General features: G+C 46.5%; 1 protein-coding gene across 6 annotated transcripts in view; it reads left to right on the top strand.

The window, feature by feature from the left end:
- FAT3 (FAT atypical cadherin 3) overlaps positions 1-26119 on the top strand; it is a 546218-nt gene that overhangs the window by 435699 nt on the left and 84400 nt on the right. For all 6 annotated transcript variants that reach the window (XM_060234952.1, XM_060234950.1, XM_060234951.1 and 3 more), the window contains 3 exons: positions 11679-12068; positions 22154-22368; positions 23838-23975. In XM_060234952.1, coding sequence (XP_060090935.1) covers positions 11679-12068; positions 22154-22368; positions 23838-23975 — 743 coding nt within the window. The remainder of the gene's footprint in view (positions 1-11678; positions 12069-22153; positions 22369-23837; positions 23976-26119) is intronic.

Here is a 26119-nt window from a genome sequence, read left to right as displayed (position 1 = left end):
CCCCAAAATACCCCCCAAGTTTCAAAAAGATTGGACCAGGGGGTCCAATTCTATGAGCCCCAAAAGAAGGTGCCCCTATCCTTCATTATTTCCTATGAAAGGAAGGAATTGGAAAGGTGTGCCGTCCCTTTAAATGTGATGGCCAGAACTCCCTTTGGAGTTCAATTTTGCTTGTCACAGCCTTGATCTTGGCTCCACTCCTAATGTCTGCTGGCTCCACCTCCAAAGTCTCCTGGCTCCACCCCCAAAGTCCCCAGATATTTCTTGAATTGGATTTCGCAACCCTAAAGCACTTTCAAAAGTAAGGAACAAGGGGGATAACATTTTGAGGCTGTTATCAATTCCTCTAAGCTGTGGAGTCTTGTGAGCAAAAATTCTACTTCGTTAGTTACTGGCATTAAAGTTGTGAGCTGCTGCATAAAATAGTTTGCTCTGGGACCAGTTTTCTTGAGCTAAGGCAAAAATGTGTGAGCTAGAGGCTTAAAAAAACTGTGAGCTAGCTCACACCCTGCGGGGTCCAGTCATGTGATTTGGGACAGGTTACAGTTTGGTGTAGTGATTAAGTGCGCAGACTCTTATCTGGGAGAAACGGGTTTGATTCCCCACTCCTCCACTTACAGCTGCTGGAATGGCCTTGGGTCAGCCATAGCTATCACAAGAGTTGTCCGTGAAAGGGCAGCTGCTGTAAGAGCTCTCTCAGCCTCACCTACCTCACAGGGTGTCTGTTGTGGGGGGGGGGGGAAGGTAAAGGAGATTGTGACTGCTCTGAGACTCAGAGTATAGGGCGGGATATAAATCCAATTTCTTCTTCTTCTTCTTCTTCTTCTTCTTAGTCTAAGTCTAAGTATTTCTTTGGTATCAAGCATACAGTAGCAGACTTTCCATTTATGTATTCCCAAAAAAACACCCACTTTTTGACAAATGTGTTAGCTAACAATAGGTTTTTAGCCTTGACAATCTGTGCTGCAATTTGCCCTACAGTTGAGCCATGGCTTCTTCCACATAAATAAAGGTGGTACAGCAAAGATTCTGGTCTGATGCTGACCTCTGTGAGAACTAGGCCCATAAGTAAGCAGGCCAGGGATGCAAAATCTCACTCCTTAACCCAGGGGTGTCAAATGTTTGGCCTGAGGGCTGAATCAGGCCCCCGAAGGGCTCCTATCAGGCCCTGAGTAACTGCCTCATCTGCTTCCTTCTCCCTCTCTTTTGCTCCCTTCTGCATCTCAACTTGCTTTGCAAGGCTTGCTCAATCACACAGGAGCTACAGAGCAAAACCTCTATTTTCTCCATTGGTTGAAGCTCCTCCCCCTCCTGGTCGCCTGAGGAGGGAAGGAAAGAGCCAGAGCTTCCTTTGCCCAGTTCCCTGGATCCCATGGGAGAAATACAAATACAATTTTAAGAAATACACTTTTAAGACCAACAAATACACTTTTAAGAAATACACTTTTAATACCAACAAATACACTTTTAAGACCAATGTGCTAATTTTTAAAGCATGTTTTAAGGTTTGTTTGTTTTTTAAATTAAGTCGTGTTTGTGTCCTTTAAAAAGTTCAAGTTCAAGTTTATTTATATCCCGCCCTTCCCACCGAAGTGTATTTCTCTGCTACATCTTAAATAGGTTCATAGATGGCCCGGCCCGACAAGGTCTCATTTATGTCAGATCCAGCCCTCATAACAAATGAGTTTGACACCCCTTCTTTAACCATTATGTTTTGAGCACAATAGGATAATTTAAAGGCATTTTATGGTACCTAACCTAAATTAAACTGATTTAAACGTTGCTTCACTGGGTGGGTCCGGCATCAACTCTCCAAAAGGGTCCAAAGTGATACCTCTGGAAAGCAGGTAAGCAGGACATGAGGTCATCCCACGTGGCTTGTCCATTGTGGCAGTCTGAGGTGTACTCCCTCCGTCAACACCAAGAGAAAACAATCCAAGTTACAAACTATCTCAAACTTATAATATGATGTGCTCAATGGGTACGGTCCCACATACCCCATTTTACTGCAGTGCAAGGAGTGCTTCGTTGATTTAAGAGCAGTGTTCCCTCTAAGCTGAGTTAGCGTGAGCTAGCTCACAGATTTTTAGCCTCCAGCTCACACATTTTTGCCTTAGGTCAGGAAGGATGACGCCGGAGCACACTAATTTATACAATAGCTCACAACTTTAATGCCAGTAGCTCACAACGTTAATATCAGTAGCTCACAAAGTAGAATTTTTTGCTCAAAAGCTTAGAGGGAACATTGCTCAAGAGGTGCCTCTTTAAAGGGGATTAATAATTGTGCAGGATCCAACCAAGTCTTCCTCTTCCTTACATTTCAGACTAATAGTAATGGGTATCCCTTACAGCAAGCCCATATTGAAAAGGAGTTAAAATGAATCCTTCTAAATCCTCTGTGACCAATAAAAGTTAAAGCTACCCCCAGATTTATGACATACCAGCGCCTTATCTCACATGGGGGCCACTAGGAAACACTGCTGTACAAATAAATAATAGTATTGACGAGTGATAGAGCCGTCATTAAAATGCCTTTCATTAGTAATAGGTTCTGAATGGCTGGAAATCTGTCCTAGATGTATCAGATTAGCAAATAATGAAATCATCATTTAAATGCCACATACTTTAACGACTGCGGCATGTCAAAAACACATCCTAGGTGTATCCGCACGGTAAATGGTAACATCGTCATTTAAATACCATTTAATCCATAATGACTTTTTCAAGGCTCAATGATATTATCTTGGGTGTATCACTGAGAAGTATTTAAGGAGGGGGGAGGGAAATCTGTTCCTCGGAGAATCGGCTGATCTTTCGTAAGGCAATTAGAAAAAGTCTCCACGTTTTCATCTCACAGCCAGTGTTCCCTCTAAGCTGAGTTAGCGTGAGCTAGCTCACAGATTTTTAGCCTCCAGCTCACACATTTCTGTCTTAGCTCAGGAAGGATGACCCCAGAGCACACTGATTTATGAGTAGCTTACAACTTTAATGCCAGTAGCTCCACAAAATAGAATTTTTGCTCACAAAACCCTGCAGCTTAGAGGGAACATTGCTCACGGCATCTCTTTATAAATGCGGCCGCAGAGGAGGGAGTCTCCCGGTTCCCTCTGGTGCAGCTATTCTGCTTGTACTACGTCGAGCCAAAAACAAATGCAATTTGCTTGGCTTTTGATCAGTCTTTTTGAACAATGTTTCTCTGCCATCACGGAAAAAAAAAAATCCTGAAGCACTGTCACAAATTTTTTAAATTAACTGAGCATGCCTGGAAGGGAGATCAGTAGCTCTGGCGTGTCTGATTAATGTCAGACTTGTAGCTTCTGCTTTCAAACAATAGGGCCATAGATACCGCAAATCGCCACGGAGAGCGGGGAATCGCAGGCTTCAAAGCAGCGTTGTGTGTTGCAGCAGTGGTCTTTGTTCACCGTTCCCACCGCTGGGCCGCCCAGATGAAAACAACCCTGGAACATATCTGGCTTTGTTTTGGCATTTGTGCTTAATTAGGTTTTGAGTTGTTGTAATCAGGAGATGAGCGCCCTAGGTGAAGGACAGCTAATGAGGCTAACCTTTGAAATAAAGAACAAAATTTGAGTCCAGTGGCACTCAAAGTTTTGCTCATGGTATAAGCTCCTGTTTGCAAACACACTTCGTCAGATACGAAATAGTGTCCTCAAGCCTTCCTTTTAGGAGGAGGAGGAGAAGAAGATGATGATGATTATATTGGATTTATACTCCTATACTCTGAATCTCAGAGTGGTCACAACCTCCTTTACCTTCCCCCCACACACAATAGACACCCTGTGAGGTAGGTGGGGCTGAGAGAGCTCTTACAGCAGCTGCCCTTTCAAGGACAACTCCTGTGAGAGCTATGGCTGACCCAAGGCCACTCCAGCAGCTACAAGTGGAGGAGTGGGGAATCAAACCCGGTTCTCCCAGATAAGAGTCTGCGCACTTAACCACTACACCAAACTGGTAGGCTTGTACCATAAATAAAACTTTATTGGCCTTAAAGGTGCCATTGGACTCAAACTTTGTTCTGTTGCTTCAGACCAACATGTCTACCCCACCTGAATCGATCTTTGAAATAAAGGTTCGTATTGGTGGTTTGGTTTCCACCTCTGGAAGTTCCACACCAGAAGTACCTCAAAAAAGGCTAAGCCCAAACAATACCCCTTATCCCATTGCTGGTTGTGAGGTGATGTCGGGTGTGGGTACTTGCTAGTTTGATACAGTGGTTAAGAGTGGCGGACTCTAATCTGGAAATTGAAGTTTGATTCCCCGCTCATCCATATGTAGCCAGCTGGGTGACCTTGGGTTAGTCACAGGTTCTCTCAGTTCTCAAAGAGCTCTCTCAGCCTCACCTATCTCATGCGGTGCCTGTTGTGGGGTGAGGAGAGAAAGGGAAGGAGATTGTAAACCACTCTGAGACTTCAAAGGGCAGGGTATAAATCCGACTCTTCTTCTTCATGGGGTGTTTGCTGAAACGTTAATAGTTTAGTGGGGGGGGGAGGGGACTCTTTTTGTTCAGGATTTCCCCCTTGCCCCCTTTCTCCTGCTGTTCTAGAGGTCTCTTATCCCACAAACCACTGCTGAGATCTTAACAGAAGGTTGTAGAGGACAGCATTTTAAATAGCAAACCACAGATAGATTCCATTCTCTCAACTGGAATCAGAAATCTGTGATGGATGATACCAAAAGCTCTGGTCCCTGTAAGCAAAATCTAAATACTTAGAATGCTATGGGCCTAAAAAAATACCATGCAAAGTCCTTACAGAATTCTTGAGGTGGATCACTGAGGTGGCAAGCTACTAATTCAACATACCAAATGTACATGGTATCTCTTCTAAACAAAAAAGTATGCCACCTGAAAACGGAAATCTCACTGTAATCAGTGTATCATTTTATACTAGCCCAAACAGGTACTTTCTAGTGTTTGTGAGCTTTGCCACCTATGTTGGGCTTCTCAGACTTTTTCAAGCTAATTTGATGTGGTTAAGTGTATGGGCTCTTATCTGGGAGAACCGGTATCTGGGGGAACCCATTCCTCCACTTGCAGCTGCTGGAATGGCCTTGAGTTAGCCATAGCTCTTGCAAAGCTGTCCTTGAAAGGGCAGCTTCTGGGAGAGCTCTCTGAGCCCCACCTCCCAGGGTGTTTGTTGTGGGGGAGGAAGATAAAGGAGATTGTGAGCCACTCTGAGTGGAGGGCAGAGTATAAATTCAATGTCTTCTTTTTCTTCTTCTTCTTCTTGGTGTAATCTGTGGAGATGTTCGGTGCCTGCAAAGTCAGTCATTCATAACTGATAGGAGTGTAAATTGGTTATGCTTTGTTTCCTTTGTCTTATCTCGCTTTGTTCCCCAGGGAGTTCATCAGTTATACCTTTTCTTTGGCTCAAGACATCTTAGGCCACTCAAGCTGTGCATTCCACTTGTCTTCCTTGTTCCCGCTGAGTTTGTAATTACAATGTTAATAGCCATCGTCAGAATGGATCCGCCACATTTTGGTCTCAGATCTCACCTTTCCTCAATTGTAGTAAAAACAATGAACTAAATAATTGACAATTTGCTGACCTTCCCTAAATCAGTGCTCCCTCTAAGCTGCGGGGTCTTGTGAGCAAAAATTCTACTTTGTGAGCTACTGGCATTCAAGTTGTGAGCTCCTGCATAAATTAGTATGCTCGGGGGCCATCCTTCCCGAGGAGGCTGACCTAAGACAAAAATGTGTGAGCCAGAGGCTAAAAAACTGAGCTAGCTTACATGAACTCAACTTAGAGGGAACCAGGGGTGGAATTCTAGCAGGAGCTCCCTTGCATATCAGACCACACACCCCTGATGTAGCCAATCCTTCAAGAGCTTACAAAAAAGAGCCTTGAAAGCTCTTGGAGGATTGGCTACATCAGGGGTGTGTGGCCTAATATGCAAAGGAGCTCCTGCTAGAAGTCCACCCCTGGAGGGAACACTGCCCACTACTTACTGCCTGGGCGTGGCCTTCTGCCAAGTGCTGAAGCCAGCTCTGACCATAATAACCTAGCTGGTTATCTAGCTTTTGTTGCCCCAGCCTGATCAGCCTCTGTCCCTAAGTGGTTATGTAGCTTTTAGGTCAAAATAGAACAAACTGTCAGCCAGGTGAGGAGGCCAGAGACCAATGTGGGGAAGTGCCATCAAGTTGCAACCAACTTGTGGTGATCCCGTAGGGTTTTCAAAGCAAGAGACAAAGAGAGGTGGTTGGCCACTGCCTTGCCTCTGCATAGCAACCCTGACCTTCCTCAATGATCTCCCATCCAGGTACTTACCAGGGCTGACCCTGCTTTGCTTCCAAGATCTGACAAGGGAAGGGAGGGAGGGAGGAAGGAAGGGAGGAAGGAAGGAAGGAAGGAAGGAAGGAAGGAAGGAAGGAAGGAAGGAAGGAAGCTGCGCCTTGCCAAAGGCTGAGCACATCTCACAGAGGTCTGGGAGGAGCAGAGCAGAGCAGCTCTGATAGCTGAGACAGCTGGAGAAATTGCTGAGAATTTCTGAGTTTTGAAGGACTACATTCTAAGGTTTGTGGGGCTGCCTAAAATTCTAAGGTGTGATAGCTGGGGAACTGCTCTTTGTTTGGTTGACTGCCTTAAGGGTGAAAGAGATTGAGAGTGATTGCTGCTGATTGAGAGTGATTGCTGAGGAGTGCCCTGCTCCACCTCTTTGCATTTTAAGCTGCGCCTTGCCAAAGGCGCGAGCCTTTGGCGCGAGCCGAAGGGCGAGAGCTAAAGGGCTCTTGGCCTGTGGCTCTTCGCCTAGGGGCTCTCTAAGGAGCAGGAACCCAGATCCCTGGCTTCCTTGTTCTCCAAATAAGGTAAGTTCCCAATAAGGTAAGTTTAGGTAAGTTGACCCGCCAGAAGGGGAGCCACTTAAACAGCATTTAAAGAGGACTGTATATTTTAATATATATATATATATATACAATGAAGATAGAATGCCAGCAGGGGGTTGGGGGCTTTCCAGTGTTTTGCACTGAGTGTCACATGTATGACTATCTGCCCAAAGGACAGAAGTCTTGGGTGTGTGCTCGATGCAAGGAGCTCCTGGTCCTCAGGGAACGAGTTCGTACCCTTGAGGCCGAGGTGACTGCCCTGGAGAAGCAGAGACGGTCAGTTAGGCACTTGGGGAAGACTCTCGGGGGCGTATTAGATGAGCCCCGCTCTGAACGTAGCAGCCCCGTTGCTGCCAGAGAGCGTGAGGGTCGAGAGGGAACAGGGCACCGTGCTGAGGATAAGGGGAATGCGCCCTCAGAAGGGACCTCTTCTTCGGTCGGTGAGCGGGAATCCTTTCGCGCCAAGGAACCATCCCTGAGCAGGGGGAGAGGGGGGGTATTGGTAGTTGGTGATTCGATCATTAGGCAAGTAGACAGCCGGGTGGCGAAACCGCGTACTGACCGTATGGTGACTTGCCTGCCTGGTGCGAAGGTAGCGGACATTACGCGTGTAGTAGATAGACTGATAGACAGTGCTGGGGAGGAGCCTGTGGTCGTGGTGCATGTTGGCACCAACGATGTGGGGAAATGCAGTCGTGAGGTCCTGGAGGAAAAATTTAGGCTGCTAGGCGGGAGACTTAAGGCCAGGACCTCCAAGGTAGCCTTCTCGGAAGTGCTACCTGTTCCACGTGCAGGGCAGGAGAGACAGGCACAAATTAGAAGTCTCAATGTGTGGATGAGACGATGGTGTAAGGAGGAAGGGTTTAAGTTTGTTAGGCACTGGGATGCTTTCTGGAACAAGCGGGAGCTGTACAAAAGAGACGGTCTCCACTTGTCCCCGGATGGAACCAGGCTGCTGGCGCTTAAAATCAAAAAGGTGGCAGAGCAGTTTTTAAACTAAATCTTGGGGGAAAGCCGACAGGAGATGAAATGTCTCTGGTTCGGGAGGACTCGTCTCAAAGAGATGAAGGGTTAGCTGCTATTTTTCTACCGGGTAACGGACCGGAGTTGTCCACTGTGAAGGTGACAAACAATATGGACTGTCTGCCAGTGTCTCGAGGCGGCAGGAGGAAGGTGGCGGGCCTAGCTCGCCTGGGAAATTATAGATGTTTGTATGCAAATGCTAGAAGTGTTCAAAGTAAAATTGGTGAATTGGAATGTTTAGTGCTGGGAGAAAACATAGACATTGTGGGAATTTCAGAAACTTGGTGGAATGAGGAGAATCAGTGGGACACGGTGATTCCTGGATATAAGCTATATCGGAAGGATAGGGAGGGAAGGGTTGGAGGTGGGGTGGCTCTGTATGTCAGAGAGGATATACGGTCCAGTAAGGCTGAGATCAGAGAATTAGATTCACTTTTAGAAATGCTTTGGGTTGAAATAGAGGGCCCAAAAGGAAATTTAACTATGGGAGTTTGTTATCGCCCACCAAATCAAAAGAGAGAGGACGATTATAATATGATGGAAGGCTTAAAGATAGCGGCTAAACGTAAAAACTGTGTTGTAATAGGTGATTTTAACTACCCGCAGATTGATTGGGTCAATATGTGTTCTGGTCGAGAGAAAGAGATTGAGTTTCTTGATGCTCTCAATGACTGTGCTATGGAGCAGATGGTCTCAGAACCTACCAGGGGTGGGGCGATCCTGGATTTGGTCCTAAGTAATGCCCAGGACTTGGTGAGAGATGTAAAAGTGATTGCGCCGCTTGGGAGCAGTGACCATAATGTTATTGATTTCACCGTTTGTATAAATAGGGAGTTGTCCAAAAAGACCACCACAACCACGTTTAACTTTAAAAGGGGTAAATACACTGAGATGAGGAGGCATGTGAGGAAGAAACTGAAAGGAAAGGTACATACGGCCAAAACCCTTGAGAAAGCTTGGACGCTATTTAAAACTATAATCCTAGAAGCTCAGATAAAATACATACCACAAGTTAGGAAAGGCACAAACAGGCATAAGAAAAGGCCTGCGTGGTTAACAAATAAAGTAATGGAAGCTGTAAAAGGTAAGAAGGACTCCTTTAAGCGGTGGAAAACCAGTCCAAGTGAGATTAGTAAAAGGGAACACAGGCTGTGGCAAATCAAATGTAAGACTGTGATCAGGCAGGCAAAAAGGGACTATGAGGAGCATATTGCAAAAAACATAAAGACCAACAATAAAACTTTCTTCAAATATATTAGAAGTAGGAAACCAGCCAGGGAGGCAGTGGGGCCCTTGGATGACCATGGGGTAAAAGGATTACTGAAGGAGGATAGGGAAATGGCTGAAAAGCTAAATGAATTTTTTGCCTCCGTCTTCACTGTAGAAGACGAGAACTTTTTGCCCGCCCCAGAACCACTAATTTTGGAAGGGGTGTTGAAAGACCTGAGTCAGATTGAGGTGACAAATGAGGAGGTCCTACAACTGATAGACAAATTAAAAACTAATAAGTCACCGGGTCCGGATGGCATACATCCGAGAGTTCTGAAGGAACTCAAAGTTGAACTTGTGGATCTTCTAACAAAAATCTGTAATCTTTCATTGAAATCTGCCTCCATTCCTGAGGACTGGAAGGTAGCAAATGTCACCCCCATCTTTAAAAAAGGTTCCAGAGGAGATCCGGGAAACTACAGGCCAGTCAGTCTGACTTCAATACCGGGAAAGTTGGTAGAAACCATTATCAAGGACAGAATGAGTAGGCACATTGATGAACACGGGTTATTGAGGAAGACTCAGCATGGGTTCTGCAAGGGAAGATCTTGCCTCACTAACCTGTTGCATTTCTTTGAGGGGGTGAACAAACATGTGGACAAAGGAGACCCGATAGATGTTGTTTACCTTGACTTCCAGAAAGCTTTTGATAAAGTTCCTCATCAAAGGCTCCTTAGAAAGCTTGAGAATCATGGAGTAAAAGGACAGGTCCTCTTGTGGATCAAAAACTGGCTGAGTAATAGGAAGCAGAGAGTGAGTATAAATGGGCAGTCTTCGCAGTGGAGGACGGTAAGCAGTGGGGTGCCGCAGGGCTCGGTACTGGGTCCAATGCTTTTTAACTTGTTCATAAATGATTTAGAGTTCGGAGTGAGCAGTGAAGTGGCCAAGTTTGCGGATGACACTAAATTGTTCAGGGTGGTGAGAACCAGAGAGGATTGTGAGGAACTCCAAAGGGATCTGTTGAGGCTGGGTGAGTGGGCGTCAACGTGGCAGATGCGGTTCAATGTGGCCAAGTGCAAAGTAATGCACATTGGGGCTAAGAATCCCAGCTACAAATACAAGTTGATGGGGTGTGAACTGGCAGAGACTGATCAAGAGAGAGATCTTGGGGTCATGATAGATAACTCACTGAAAGTGTCAAGACAGTGTGCGTTTGCAATAAAAAAGGCCAATGCCATGCTGGGAATTATTAGGAAGGGAATTGAAAACAAATCAGCCAGTATCATAATGCCCCTGTATAAATCGATGGTGCGGTCTCATTTGGAGTACTGTGTGCAGTTCTGGTCGCCGCACCTCAAAAAGGATATTATAGCTTTAGAGAAGGTGCAGAGAAGGGCAACTAGAATGATTAAAGGGCTGGAGCACTTTCCCTATGAAGAAAGGTTGAAACGCTTGGGACTCTTTAGCTTGGAGAAACGTCGACTGCGGGGTGACATGATAGAGGTTTACAAGATAATGCATGGAATGGAGAAAGTAGAGAAAGAAGTACTTTTCTCCCTTTCTCACAATACAAGAACTCGTGGGCATTCGATGAAATTGCTGAGCAGACAGGTTAAGACGGATAAAAGGAAGTACTTCTTCACCCAAAGGGTGATTAACATGTGGAATTCACTGCCACAGGAGGTGGTGGCGGCCACAAGTATAGCCACCTTCAAGAGGGGTTTAGATAAAAATATGGAGCACAGGTCCATCAGTGGCTATTAGCCACAGTGTATGGAGCACAGGTCCATCAGTGGCTATTAGCCACAGTGTATGGAGCACAGGTCCATCAGTGGCTATTAGCCACAGTGTATGTGTGTATATAACATTTTTTGCCACTGTGTGACACAGAGTGTTGGACTTGATGGGCCGTTGGCCTGATCCAACATGGCTTCTCTTATGTTCTTATGATAGATAGATAGATAGATAGATAGATAGATAGATAGATAGATAGATAGATAGATAGATAGATAGATAGATAGATAGATAGATAGATAGATAGATGGATGGATGGATGGATGGATGGATGGATGGATGGATGGATGGATGGATGGATGGATGGATGGATGGATGGATGGATGGATGGATGGATGGATGGATAGATAGATAGATAGATAGATAGATAGATAGATAGATAGATAGATAGATAGATAGATAGATAGATAGATAGATAGATAGATAGATAGATAGATAGATAGATGGATGGATGGATGGATGGATGGATGGAGAGGTGGATAGAAAGCAACTTTAACTTTAAATGCCTTCTCCAAGTTGGCCAACAGGGCAGTGGGGGCTTCAAGAGCCACACAATATATGTGAAAGAGCCACAGTTTGACCATCCCTGGTCTAGGATCTGGAAGATCCAGGTTTGAATCCCGGAGGGGGGTGAGGCTCTACCATGGAAGCCTGCTGGTTGACTTCTCTCCCAGCTTTTGTTGCGAGTATAAAATGAAGGTGGGGACAGTGATGCCTCTTTAAGTGTCATCAGGGAGAAAAGCAGAGAATATATATCTAAATAACTAAATCCGTGAGATAATACTGGTTTCTTTTCTTTTCCCCGCAGGTGTGAACAGAAAGATTGTCTATTCTCTTGCGGACTCTTCAGAAGGCTTCTTCTCTGTGGACAAGTCCTCAGGAATCATCATTTTGGAACATCCACTGGACAGAGAACTTCAGCCTTCCTACAACATCACAGTCAAGGCCTCTGACCAGGGCATCGTGCAAACCCTGTTCTCGCTTGCCACAGTTACAATTACAGTCCTGGACATTAATGACAACCCTCCAGTGTTTGAAAGAAGAGATTACCTTGTTACTGTGCCTGAGGACACCTCGCCCAGCGCTGAGATTCTTTCTGTTTTTGCCACAAGCAAAGACATTGGCACCAATGCAGAGATTACCTACCTCATCCGGTCTGGGAATGAAAAGGCGAAATTCAGGATCAATTCAACAACAGGTATGTAAAACCATGTCCATAAAAACAAAACAAAAAAAACTTCTTCATCTCTTTGTTCAAACTGTGTGCCCACAAGGTTCATAGAGCTAACGGGAGGAGGAGGAGAAGAAGAAGAAGATGATGATATTTATATCCCACCCTCTACTCCGAATTTCAGAGTCTCAGAGCAGCTCAGAATCTCCTTTACCTTTCTCTCCCACAACAGATACCCTGTGAGGTAGGTGGGACTGAGAGAGCTCTCACAGAAGCTGTCCTTTCAAGTACAACCTCTGCCAGAGCTATGGCTGACCCAAGGCCATTCCAGCAGCTGCAAGTGGAGGAGTGGGGATTCAAACCCAGTTCTCCCAGATAAGAGTCCGCACACTTAACCACTACACTAAACTGGCTCCCTGGGAGGAGGAGGAAGAAGAAGAATTTGATGATGATGACGACAGTGATGATGATGGATTTATATCCCACCCTACACTCTGAATCTCATTCAGAGTGGCCTACAATCTCCTTTACCTTCCTCCCCCACAACAGACACCCTGTGAGGTGGGTGGGGTTGGAGAGGGCTCTCATAGCAGCTGCCCTTTCAAGGACAACCTCTGCCAGAGCTATGGCTGACCCAAGGCCATTCCAGCAGCTGCAAGTGGAGGAGTGGGAAATCAAACCCGATTCTCCCAGATAAGAGTTTGTGCACTTAACCACTATACCAGACTGGCTCTCAGATGAGATGAGATAAATGAGATGTAGGGTCCAGTCCAGAAAACTGCAGAAGTGCCACAACACCCCTGTTAGGAAAGACAATGTTCTTATCTGGCTATTACCTGTATGGATGAAAGATGTTCCAAGGTCCACTGGCATTTGAAATAGGACCCAAATCAAATGTTCATGCACCAATAACCATCTCTCACTGCCATAGTTAACAGCAGGATAGCAACGCTGTCCTTCTCTATAGAAACGGACAGGTCCATAGTTGGAGGTATTTATTGCATATTTATGTCTTCCTTCCTTCAAAGAACTAAGAATGGTGAATTAAGTACTGTTCCCATTTCCCTTTTTATCATCACAGAAACTCTGTTGGGTAGGGCAGGTAGACCAAAAATGTATCAGTGGACTTCATAGAGAAGGAGATAATACAAAGCTAGATGGATGTATAGTATGAGGCCAGCTTGTGTGTTCAGTTCCTCTCCTTTCATTATATGGGAGGTTCACTTTCTCCTCTTCCTGGGGCCTAGTCTCCAGGGTTTCTTAGAGCATGATTGGCAGCTACAAGCATGACTTTTGGTGGCCCAAGGCCCAGTGGGTCTTTATCATGGAAACATCCCTAGTCCATGACTGGCTCCCATCTCCACATTCCCCAGCACCATCCCTTTGCTGCCTCATGCATTCCCTTCCTTCCTGCAAAGCCAGCGCCAAGCTAGTCTTTGGCAAAGGGCTAAGACTCTTGGAATTGCTATTGGCATAGATTATGCTGATCTCTAATATTCTCCATGCGTACGTTGTCGGGCTGATTTACCGCTTATCAATCCTTTGTGTTATCTGGAAAACGGCAGTGCTGCAGAGTTGATTAGGACTCACGCGTGCAGGTTTGTCCTCACGTCTTCCGAGTTTATCGTTACCAGCCCAGAGCCCGCCTATAGATTTATATTCATGGACACAACTTGGTCTCTGAAATATTCGGGTACATTAAACGTTAAGTCTATATTACTATGACGGCTACAGTTTCTCTTCTTATGATGGCCTTTTCATTATCCCAGCTTTTGAAATCCGGTGAGCTGTTGGCAACTTTTATCATACCCACTGAGTTTGGAATTCCCTCAAGTTGAACAGCAAAAAATGTGCGTGGATATACCACCTAATCCTATATTGAAATCAGCAGATTGCCGTGGCTTAAGCCAACTGGAAAATGCATTCAGAAAGACTGTCAGGGTTTCATCTTTCGCTGCTCCCAACCAGTACTTATTTCATGAATTCCCTTTCCTTATGGCAGCTTCTGAACGATTTAAGTTTGTGGATGGGCTCCTCACCCCTCCCTACCCAGCAAAATGGCCCCCTTCTTTCAAGGGGAGAGCCAGTTTGGTGTAGTGGTTAAGTGTGCGGACTCTTATCTGGGAGAACCAGGTTTGATTCCCCACTCCTCCACTTGCACCTGCTGGGATGGCCTTGGGTCAGCCATAGCTCTGGCAGAGGTTGTCCTTGAAAGGGCAGCTGCTGTGAGAGCCCGCTCCAGCCCCACCCACCTCACAGGGTGTCTGTTGTGGGGGAGGAAGGTAAAGGATATTGTGAGCCGCTCTGAGACTCTTCGGAGTGGAGGGCGGGATATAAATCCAATATCTTCTTCTTCTTCTTTAATTTTTCCCTATCACAGAGAAATAAAATGAGCAATTGCTGCAGGCCCAAAACATCTTTTAGAGTGCCCGAGGCAACATCTTTTGGAAGGCCCACAAAAAGAGAGTTTATCTGTAATAGGGATGAGTTAATATTCCCTGTTTTGTTTCCTGTAATATTTATGTGTTCTCAGCAGTTTCCATTCCTTGTTTTGGGGGTTTTTTTGAACATTCATTTCCATGCAGACAGATAGGAGGGGAGAGGGGAGGAGGATTAGACTAGGCCAAAGCCTTGCCTAAAGTTTGATGGCCTCTTCCTGCCAACTCCCAGATAACCATAGCCTAAAATAGCATTTCTCCTCAGCATGCTTTTTCCAACATATTTATATATTCAGTTGATATTGTATATACATAAAATCAGGGGTTGTTTTGTAGAAAAATAGGTGGAGCTCATTAGCATAACTCATTAGCATATGCCACCACCCCCCACACACCAGCCAAAAGCAACCCAATGCAAGAAAGGAGAGCCCTGGGCGAGCAAGGCCTGTTTGGGCTGGCTAGAGATCCACCTGAGGCTCTTCTTGGCCACCATGCCTCACACAGTTAAAAGGCCAGCAAACCACCTGCCACCTAAAATCACATAAGAAGTGGAGAAAGGGTGGTGTGGGTTTCTCCAGGGATTAATGAGGGCTGCTGGAGGTGTGGCGAAGCTCCTGGTGGCTGGTTGGCTGCCCACTCTCCTAATTCAGGGATTGTTATGTAGCTGCAACTACTATTCAATGGGCAAGGTAGGTGGGGAGGAGGAGGGACCATCAGAAAGGTTCAGGAGCTGCACTTCTGTGAGCTCCAGCTGAATTCAAGGCCTGCATAAAATATATGTCTAATGCTGGCTTATTGAAGCATAAATGCCTGCAGGAAAATATCAGTGAAAGGAAACAGAAAATGGCATAGTTTCAGAGGATAACCATGTTGGTCCACAGTAGGACAGCTGGATTTGAGTCCAGTTGCACCTTAGAAACCCACAAGATTGGGGGGGGGGATGGGCTTTTGAGAATCAAAGCTCCCTTCGTCAGATACAAGTAGGAACAGAGATTCTCACCTTTAGACTAGGATATAAAGACTCGGGGATGTCTATTCCTACTTGTATATGTCTCTCAAAAGTGTATACCCACCCCCCAAATCTTCCTGGACTCTGGAAAGCTCCTGGCCTCAAATCTCGAAAGTGGCATGCAAATAAAGGCTCATGGGATCAGTCTGCACCAGTGTTCCTTCTAAACTGAGTTAGAGTGAGCTGGCTCACAGTTTTTTAGCCTCAGGCTCACACATTTTCGTCTTAGCTCAGGAAAAATGGCCCCAGAGCAAACTAATTAATGCTAGTAGAATTTTTGCTCACAAGACATGAGCTAGCTCACAGACAATGGGTGCTTTCCCAGTGCTAAATAATGCCATGTAGAGGGAGTAATGGTCTGCACAAGGATGAACTGGTCGCGAAAAAGGATATCTTGAGGGGGTCTGAAAAGCAGAAAATAGAAATTCAGAAATCAACCCTATTCTTTACCTTCTAACATTACTAATAGACAAAGAGATATACATTTAAGGATCCCCTATCCCACTGTCTTTCCAATCAGGGCCTTCATACTGCAGGTTCTGTGATACCACCCACTCTCCTTCATATGCCAGTAAAAGAGGAAGGGCGTTTTCGCACTTACCTTTTACTGGCGCGACCACCCTCCTCACGCCAGCGGATCTGCAGGGATTTCGCACCAGAAGCGCCGGCGCAGCCAAAAGAGCCGGCAACTTCCGTCGCGGAGCCAGCTCAAACGTTTTCCTGCTTCTTGGCGGTTTCCGTTTGAGCTGGCTCCGCGACGGAAGTTGCCGGCTCTTTTGGCTGCGCCGGCGCTTCTGGTGCGAAATCCCTGCAGATCCGCCGGCGTGAGGAGGGTGGTCGCGCCAGTAAAAGGTAAGTGCGAAAACGCCCGAAGAGTATCCTTCATTGGCTTGGCTCTGTGCACTTTGGTTTCCTCATGGTGCTTTTATCAACGTTCCAGTTGCCAAGGGCTGGCCTGTCGCTAAGTGGTACAGCACCTGCATTTTGCGTAGAAGGCACCAGGTTGAATCCCCCACTGCATCCACTTTAAAAGGGTCAGGTGATAAGTAATGTGAAAGACCACTCTACTAGTGTTCCCTCTAAGCATGAGCTAGCTCACAGTTTTTTAGCCTGTGTCTTAGCTCGGGAAGGATGACCCCAAAGCACAATAATTTATGCAGGAGCTCACAACTTTAATGCCAGTAGCTCACAAAGTAGAATTTTGGCTGACAAGACTCTGCAGCTCAGAGGGAACATTGCTCTCTACCTATCACCCTAGAAAGTTGCTGCCACTCAGAGGAGACAGTGGGTGCTTTCCCAGTGCTAAATAATGCCATTTCAGTCCAGCGACCATTTGCAAGTGGATTTTGACATTTCACACAGTAAAATCCAGTTGCAAAGTGCATTGAAAGTGGATTGAAAGTGCATTATTTAAAGCGCGTGAAAGCACCCAGGGCTGATCTTGCCAGACCAATGGTCTGACTAGTATTCAGCAGCCTCATGTGTTCAGTGAGCTCTTCTTTGAAATCCCATAAAATGACTATAGTCCTATGTAGTGTTCCCTATAAGCTGAGTTAGCGTGAGTTAGCTCACAGATTTTTAGCTTCCAGCTCTCACACATTTTTGTCTTAGCTCAGGAAGGATGACCCCAGAGCACACTAATTTATGCAGTAGCTCACAACTTTAATGCCAGTAGCTCACAAAGTAGAGTTTTTGCTCACAAGACTCTGCAGCTTAGAGGGAACATTGACCCTATGGAATGCCATTGTTCCCAGCATTCCTTCTGATCTGACCCTGTGTGGAAGCCCAGCCTCTCTTGGACCCTATAAAAACATTCTTGCCGCATCAGATTTACAGCATCCTCTGTTCAGCCCTGGCAAGTTGATAACTCTGGGACTCAAGCTTGGAAGCACTCCCCTTTAGTAGGACCCCAGGTGGCCAGAGAGATATGGCCTCTGAACATCGAGATTTCGTTTAGCTGCCATGCCTAACAGATGTTGATAGACCCATCTTCCATTCACTTGTGTAACCTCCTTTTACAGCCTTCTAAAGTACGCAACAGTTACCCCACTCCTGATTTCAATATCCCTTAGAGCCCTTTCTCTGTTTTTAATTTTCCCCCCTTTAAATAAAGACAGGAAAAATCACAGAAATGTCTGCCTCCGAGGAGCTCAGAGTACCACGCTTGGTTTTCATCTCTTTCACTTTACACTTAGCAATCTTGCAAGGCAGGTTAGGCTAAAAGAAGGGCTTTTTTGTAGGAGGAATTCCTTTGCCTATTAGGCCACACACCCTTGATGTAGCCAATCCTCCTGGAGCTTACAGTAGACCCTGTACAAAAAGCCCTGAAAACTCTTGGAAGATTGGCTAGATCAGGGGTGTGTGGCCTAATATGCAAAGGAACTCTTGCTCCAAAAAAAAGCCGTGGCTATAAGAGTATGAGAGGTCTAGGATTAAGGGGAAAGTTGTCAAGAGTCACAAATCTGGTCGGCACAAGCTTCAAAGCCAAGAATAAAATCAACATCGTATCTTATATTAGGACCAACCAAATTGACACATAAGGAGCATCTGAGCTCACTAGAACTCTCCATTGGACTGGTTGTTAAAGAATTCAGGAAGACAGAGGGGTGGGAATCAGGTTTTTCAGGACATGATATTACCACCTGAGATTACAAACATCACTTGAGCTGCGGTCACGCACACTAAGTAATGTACTTTCAATCCACTTTCGATGCACTTTTCAACTGGATTTCACTGTGAACAGGCATCTTCCAGTTGGAAAGTGCATTGAAAGTGCATTATTTAGTGCGTGTGACCGCAGCCCTAGTGAACTTCCTGGATAATCAGAGATTTTGACCATGATTTCCCCCCCTCCCCCTCCCTAGTTTAACATGCTGGACATAACACAGGAGCAAAAGAGAAGACTTTGCTGCTTCTTTATACCCTTGATCCTCACCAACCTACGGGAGGCCCTCTTTTTTCCATTAAAAATGGTTGGCTTAGAATGATGAGTTAACATTCTTCCTTGCTACCCAGGTGGCCGTCACTCCTCTCATTTTCCTTCTCCCTCTGCTTACTAAAACTTATTTCTTGGTCAAAAGGATTTTTATTTTTATTTTTTTTAAAAAAACACTTTTTAAGGTTTTATGGTTTGGTAGAGCTGGAATGACATCAGCATATCAACACCTCCGGAAGGAAGAGGTAGGGAAAAAATAATGGTGCTAAAGCTGTATTTTGTGAGGAGATAAATCATTAAGAAAGCCTCGGTGACGTTTAATCACCAAAGAGGACGAAAAGGGCATTTATTATGCATTAGCGTGTGACAGCTCCCTTATCAAGAGCTCAGTAGCAGGAGCTGAAAATTTCCAACCATCCTGTAATTATGTAAAATGCTCGATCAAGGCTTTGAAAGAAAATCTTCTTCTTCTCCGTGGACCGCAGACAAATGGATATTTTGTGCCGGTGGATGGCTGCACAGGCAGCACGTGTTTGGGGGAGGGGGGGTGGAGAGGATACAGAACTCTCAAAACCATATATCTGTGGCTGGGGTGGGGGTGGGGGGGGAAGGAAGGGTTTAGCTAGCAGTGGCCCACTGTCTGACCACAAGGCTGACAAAGCAGCTCAGACCATACTGATAGGTTTTTGCTTTGGTTTTTAGACCAACTTAAAGAATTCAGATTTTGTAAGCTGCAGTACTGCAGTCCAAGCTCTGCCTTCTGACCTGTGTTCGATCCTAGCAGAAGCTGGGTTCGGGTAGCCGGCTCAAGGTTGACTCAGCCTTCCATCCTTCTGAGATCAGTAAAATGAGTAGTAGAAGAAGACGACTGCAGATTTATACCCCACCCTTCTCTCTGAATCAGAGACTCAGAGTAGCTTACAATCTCCTATATCTTCTCCCCCCACAACGGACACCCTGTGAGGTGGGTGGGGCTGAGAGAGCTCTCACAGCAGCTGCCCTTTCAAGGACAACTCCTGCGAGACCTATGGCTGACCCAAGGCCATTCCAGCAGGTGCAGGTGGAGGAGTTGGAAATCAAACCTGGTTCTCCCAGATAAGAGTCCACATACTTAACCACTACACCAAACTGGCTCTTATATCCAGCTTGCTGGGGGTAAACTGTAGATGACTGGGGAAGGCAATGGCAAACCACCCCATTAAAAGTCATCCAAGAAATCGTCATGATCTGATGTCACCCCATGGGTTGGTGATGACCCAGTGCTTGCATAGGGGACTACCTTTACCTTTTTATTTCAAATAGGAGCCAAGTTGGTTTGCTGTGGAATAGCTTGATTTGAGTCCAGTAGCCAGGCCTGTAGCCATCGGGGGGTGGGGGTTGTATTTGGGAGCAATGTCCCCTCCAAGGATGAGCGCCGCCCCTGCAGGGAAAAAAAATCAACATCTTTTTTAAAATTAAAAAATATAAACAATTCAAAAAAATATTTAGAATGTAAGCTGCACACGGGGTTTCCAAAATGACCCCGGGCACAGTCGGGGAAGCTTCATTCATTCTTTTTTTTTTTTTCCAGGCAGGAAATAAATAGATTTTTAAATACTCAAAATAAAATAAAATTGCAAAACATACGGACATACGAAGCTGCCTTCTACTGAATCAGACCCTCAGCCCATCAAAGTCAGTATTGTCTACTCAGACTGGCAGCGGCTCTCCAGGGTCTCAAGCTGAGGTTTTTCACACTTATTACCTGGACCCTTTTTAGTTGGAGATGCCGGGGATTGAACCTGGGACCTTCTGCTTACCAAGCAGATGCTCTACCACTGAGCCACTGTCCCTCCCCTGACTGGCAGCAGCTCTCCAGGGTCTCAAGCTGAGGTTTTTCACACTTATTACCTGGACCCTTTTTAGTTGGAGATGCCGGGGATTGAACCTGGGACCTTCTGCTTACCAAGCAGATGCTCTACCACTGAGCCACTGTCCCTCCCCTGACTGGCAGCAGCTCTCCAGGGTCTCAAGCTGAGGTTTTTCACACTTATTACCTGGACCCTTTTTAGTTGGAGATGCCGGGGATTGAACCTGGGACCTTCTGCTTACCAAGCAGATGCTCTACCACTGAGCCACTGTCCCTCCCCTGACTGGCAGCAGCTCTCCAGGGTCTCAAGCTGAGGTTTTTCACACTTATTTCCTGGACCCTTTTTAGTTGGAGATGCCGGGGATTGAACCTGGGACCTTCTGCTTACCAAGCAGATGCTCTACCACTGAGCCACTGTCCCTCCCCTGACTGGCAGCAGCTCTCCAGGGTCTCAAGCTGAGGTTTTTCACACTTATTACCTGGACCCTTTTTAGTTGGAGATGCCGGGGATTGAACCTGGGACCTTCTGCTTACCAAGCAGATGCTCTACCACTGAGCCACTGTCCCTCCCCTGACTGGCAGCAGCTCTCCAGGGTCTCAAGCTGAGGTTTTTCACACTTATTACCTGGACCCTTTTTAGTTGGAGATGCCGGGGATTGAACCTGGGACCTTCTGCTTACCAAGCAGATGCTCTACCAATGAGCCACTGTCTCTCCCCTGACTGGCAGCAGCTCTCCAGGGTCTCAAGCTGAGGTTTTTCACACTTATTACCTGGACCCTTTTTAGTTGGAGATGCCGGGGATTGAACCTGGGACCTTCTGCTTACCAAGCAGATGCTCTACCAATGAGCCACTGTCCCCCCCCCCCCCCCCAAAAAGAGAAAGTCAGAGATTCTCCCTCTCCCCAATGAGAAAGCCTGTAGAGTCACGAGTGCTGCAGGCAGGGGTGCCATTCTGTTGGCCACTTCCAACTCTCTTTCTTTCTGTCTTCCCCCCAGCTCCCCTACTCTGCAGGATTTCTCAGCGCCCACCATCCAAAATTTTCTGACAACATCCCTGCCAATACCACATTAGAGATGGATGAGATTCAGGTCTTTTTTTGTAGCAGGAACTCCTTTGCATATTAGGCCACGCAGCCCTGATGTAGCCAATCTTCCAAGAGCTTACAGGGCTCTTAGTACAGGGCCTACTGTAAGCTCCAAGAGGATTGGCTACATCAGAGGGGGTGTGGCCTCATGTGCAAAGGAGGTCCTGCTAGAATTCCTTACAGGGCTCTAAGTACAGGGCCTACTGAAAGCTCCAGGAGGATTGGCTACATCAGGGGGGCGTGGCCTAATATGCAAAGGAGGTCCTGCTAGAATTCCTTACAGGGCTCTCAGTACAGGGCCTACTGGAAGCTCCAGGAGGATTGGCTACATCAGGGGTGTGTGGCCTAATATGCAAAGGAGGTCCTGCTAGAATTCCTTACAGGGCTCTTAGTACAGGGCCTACTGTAAGCTTCAGAAGGATTGGCTACATCAGGGAGGTGTGGCCTAATATGCAAAGGAGTTCCTGCTACAAAAAAAAAGCCTTGGCTAGGGGTATTTGATGACGATAGCTTTGACTCTCCAAAGGTTATACTCCCAAAAATCTCATGAGTCTCTAAGGTGCTACTGAACTTGAATCTAGCTGCAACTTACGTGTGTTTCAAGGCTGTTCTAACATCATGAGGATTTCAGTGTCATTTTTCCCCACGTGGTTATTTGGAAAATAGCAAAAGAAAACAAAAAACAGCCCTCGTCGTCTAGAATGACTCTTGGCTACCATCGCGAACGTTGATATTCAAAGAATTGTCATCGTCCTTGTGTTTGTCCTCTATTAAACGCCTGCTTCCATTTTCAAGGGTCCATATCTGTAGTCGAAGCTCTGGACTACGAAACGTGTAAGGATTTCTACCTCGTTGTGGAAGCCAAAGATGGGGGCAGCCCGGCACTAAGCGCGGTGACAACCGTGAATATCAATGTGACAGACGTCAACGACAACGCACCAAGGTTCAGCCAAGAAGTCTACAGTGCCGTTATCAGCGAAGATGCCTCAGTCGGTGATTCAGTCATCACAGTGAGTAGTGAGACCTTCCAACACGTACACGTGCCAGATCTCTGCGAGTTTCTCGTATCCTGCCCCTACGCAGAACCCAAAGCCTTCTTCCCTCCTGCAGAGGCTTCAGCTTAAGTGAAAGCCAGACCAATTTCACGCTAGGGCTTGTTCCAGGTAGAGAGCCCTTTTGCCCCCAGGGCTTCTCTCCCATTTTTGCATAAGCTGCTGCGGAGCTTATTGGCGTGCTGCTTTTCTGACGCAAGCTTGTCAGAGGATCTCGCTTGCTGCGGAATAGCTGCACGCCAACTCGCAGCTCCAGGGCAACTTGTGCAAAAATGAAGAGAAGTCCCGGTAGCAAAAAGACTCTCCACTAGAAACCAGCCTAGTGCGAAATTGGTCCCAGTGTGTTGCGGTGTTTATTTATTTTGCATCATTTAGACCTCTCTTTTCTCCCCTTCTGAAAGGAGGTACTACTCACAGAATTAGAGGGTGGAGCCTGTGCCTTCCCCCAGTTATAAGAAAAGCCCCAAACCAGGTTGGTGGCTGTGGGTCAGTGGTAGAGCATCTGCTTTGCACACCGAAGGTTCCAGGTTCAATCCCCAGCATCTCCAGGTAGTGGGTGATGTGGAAGACCTCAGCCGGAGACCCTGGAGAGCCGCTCCCAGTCTGAGCAGAAGAAACAGAAGAGGTTGGATTTATACCCCGCTCTTCAGTACCTGAAGGAGTCTCAGCAGTTTACAATCTCCTTCCCCTTCCCCTCCCCAGAAAAGACACCCTGCTCCTCTCCTCGAGAGCAGTTTCTGTCAGAACTCTCTCAGCTCCACCTATCTCACAGTTTCCAGGGGAAATCCAAAGCTCAGATGGTACTGACTTTGATGGACTGATGGCTTGATTCATTAGCAGGCAGCTTCATGAGTTTCTGGTCTATTTCGAGGGTTAGGAGCCAGTTTGGTGTAGTGGTTAAGTGCGCGGACTCTTATCTGGGAGAACCGAGTTTGATTCCCCGCTCCTCCATTTGCACCTGCTGGAATGGCCTTGGGTCAGCCATAGCTCTGGCAGAGGTTGTCCTTGAAAGGGCAGCTGCTGTGAGAGCCCTCTCCAGCCCCACCCACCTCACAGGGTGTCTGTTGTGGGGGAGGAAGATAAAGGAGATTGTGACTGCTGTGAGATTCAGAGTATAGGGTGGGATATAAATCCAATATCTTCTTATTCTTTAATGAGGGCAAGCAGAAGTGAAGAGTGAGACAGGGGGACGTGCAGATCTGTCTGCTACCCAGGAAAGGGTCATCTTAGCCAGGATCCCTTGCCCATCTGGAAGCAGCATCCTGCTTCCACTATAGTCATGTTAGGGAAAGTGCATGCTCTTATGTGTGTTTTATTGATGGAGTTTAATAAAGGGTTTTGCAGAGACTGGAAGATTGGAGTGTCATGGAATCTGTTATGCGTTCATCCGCCTCCCTAACTTCTGTTTCTCTTCCAATCCTCCGAAGCTGATAGCTGAAGACCTGGACAGTCCTCCCAATGGCCAGATTCATTTCTCCATAGTCAACGGAGATCGGGACAATGAATTTTCAGTTGATCCCAGCTTAGGACTTATAAAGGTTAAAAAGAGATTGGACCGAGAACGGGTAAGGTCGCATTGGGTTGATTTGCTTCTCCGCCTTGTTAGAAAAGCTGTTTCGTCCTCAGCTTTACTTTAGCTGGCGTGAATGCTGACCTACCATTTTTACATTGTATAATTAGCACAAGCAAACAATCCCTAGATCCTCTTTTTTGTTTGGCCTGGCCTCTGCACGTGCCGTTTTGAAACATTTAACGAGCTCCAACATGTTTTGTTGCAATGGCATTTGAAAGTTCAGAGTTGGCAGATTTTGGGGGGGGGGGGGGCGGGCAGGGACAGTGATGCAAAAATAAGTCCCCATGTTCAATACAAGCAGCATGCACACTTCAGAATCCCCATGTCTGGGCACTATATCTCCACAGAGCATGGAACTGATCACCAAAAAGAAGTGTCTCCAACCGTCCACACGCTCCAGCACAGGTTGCCCCTATCCCGCCCTCGTGGCACCTTGGTGCAGTCAGATGGCTGTAGCGCACCATTTCCTTGGTGCAGTTTGGGTGGGTTTTTTCCCCCATACATTTTTAGGGGACATGCACTCATGCATGTCCCCTAAAAGTTTAAAAAAAGAAAAAAAAGAATACCGGTGAGTGCCTAGAGTGGATTGGTGGGCTCTCTTCCACGTCCAGGTGCCAAAGAGGCGACTGGCATGCGGTTGAGAAATTTGCTACCACTTCAAAAGTGGCAGCTTTTGGAGGCGCTCTGAGGTCGCCAGAGGACGGGACGGGGGTGGGCGGCAGATGCGTATGTTTGGAAAGGTTTTTCTAGTCGGTTTCTAAGGCGTCTCTGGGTCGCCTTAAGCTGCCCGTTTGTTATCAGCTTGAAGTGTCTCTTAGTTTGGGAGGAAGAAACGGGCGTTATTTTGTGGCATGATCTGTGTTATCTGAGTACTGTTGCATTGTTTATTGGATGTCATGCACTGCCTTGTTTGAATTGTTGTTCTTGTTGGTTTGGGGGGGAGGGGGTTGTATATTTTGTAATCTGTCTTGGGGAGGGAAGGCAACGTGATCTGGCCCAGAAGTTAAGTAGGATCAGTGCTTAGATGGGGAACCACCAAGGAAGGTTCTGCAGAGGAAGGCAATGACAAACCACCTCTGCTTCTCACTGGCGTCAGCAGCCCCTTTCTGGGATTGGTGTTAAGTCTTGACAGCACTTATGCGTGCCCAGGCATCCTTTTGGGCAGGACAACCTCTGTCAGAGCTATGGCTAACCCAAGGCCATTCCAGCAGGTGCAAGTGTAGGAGTGGGGAATCAAACCCGGTTCTCCCAGATAAGAGTCCACACACTTAACCACTACACCAAACTGGCAGGTGTGTCTTTGAGGATTGCTGCTGTAGGCATTAGAACTGGCACACTCCACCTGAATAAAAAATGTAGTCTAGCCCCCAGAAATCAGAGTAGGAACACAGTATAGCAAACAGCTTGTTTTAAAAAAAAATTGTTGGATTAAACTTGGAACACAAAACTAAATCCCACCTGATGTCTCTAAACAAGCAAGGTAACGGTAAGGGCATTTAAGTGAAAGAAGCAAACGTGTACCAAAAAACCCCTTGAGTTAGAGAGCAGCTCTGTTTGCCTCAAGGCTGCAAAAGAAAGCATCCTTCCTGTATTAACATGACAGCAGGATAAAGCTGTCGATATTTGGAATCACCACCGCAAACAGTTTCCCTGCAGAACACGGGAGAAGCAGAGGCTGGGCGTATTTATTGCCATCTGTGGACTATCAAGGGGGGAAATCTTGAGCAGGAATTAGGCACAGTTAAATTCCATTAGAATACGCAGGGCAATCAGGAAACACCGAGTAAGCTGAAGTTCTATTGATCTGGATGGAATTAGAGGCTACCATCCTATCTACCTGGAAGCGAAGCTGAAAGCCCACATTGCAAAGAATCAGGCAGGGAGCCACGTGCCAACCTTTTCTCTAGAAATACCTAGCTGAAGTGACAATCGATCATCCAATTAGCATTTCAGGCCACCGCTCCATTCATTAGGAGGTCATATTACCAGGGAGGTAAAGGTCAGCATGGCATGATCTTCCCCCAATTCCAGGGGTGGAATTCTAGCAGGAGCTCCTTTGCATATTAGGCCACGCCTCGTTGATGTAGCCAATCCTCCAAGAGCTTACAAGGCTCTTTTTTGTAAGCTCTTGGAGGA

This window comes from Heteronotia binoei, chromosome 3 (assembly GCF_032191835.1).
Source record: "Heteronotia binoei isolate CCM8104 ecotype False Entrance Well chromosome 3, APGP_CSIRO_Hbin_v1, whole genome shotgun sequence".
Lineage (NCBI taxonomy): Eukaryota > Metazoa > Chordata > Lepidosauria > Squamata > Gekkonidae > Heteronotia > Heteronotia binoei.
This window is presented reverse-complemented; position numbering and strand designations above follow the sequence as displayed.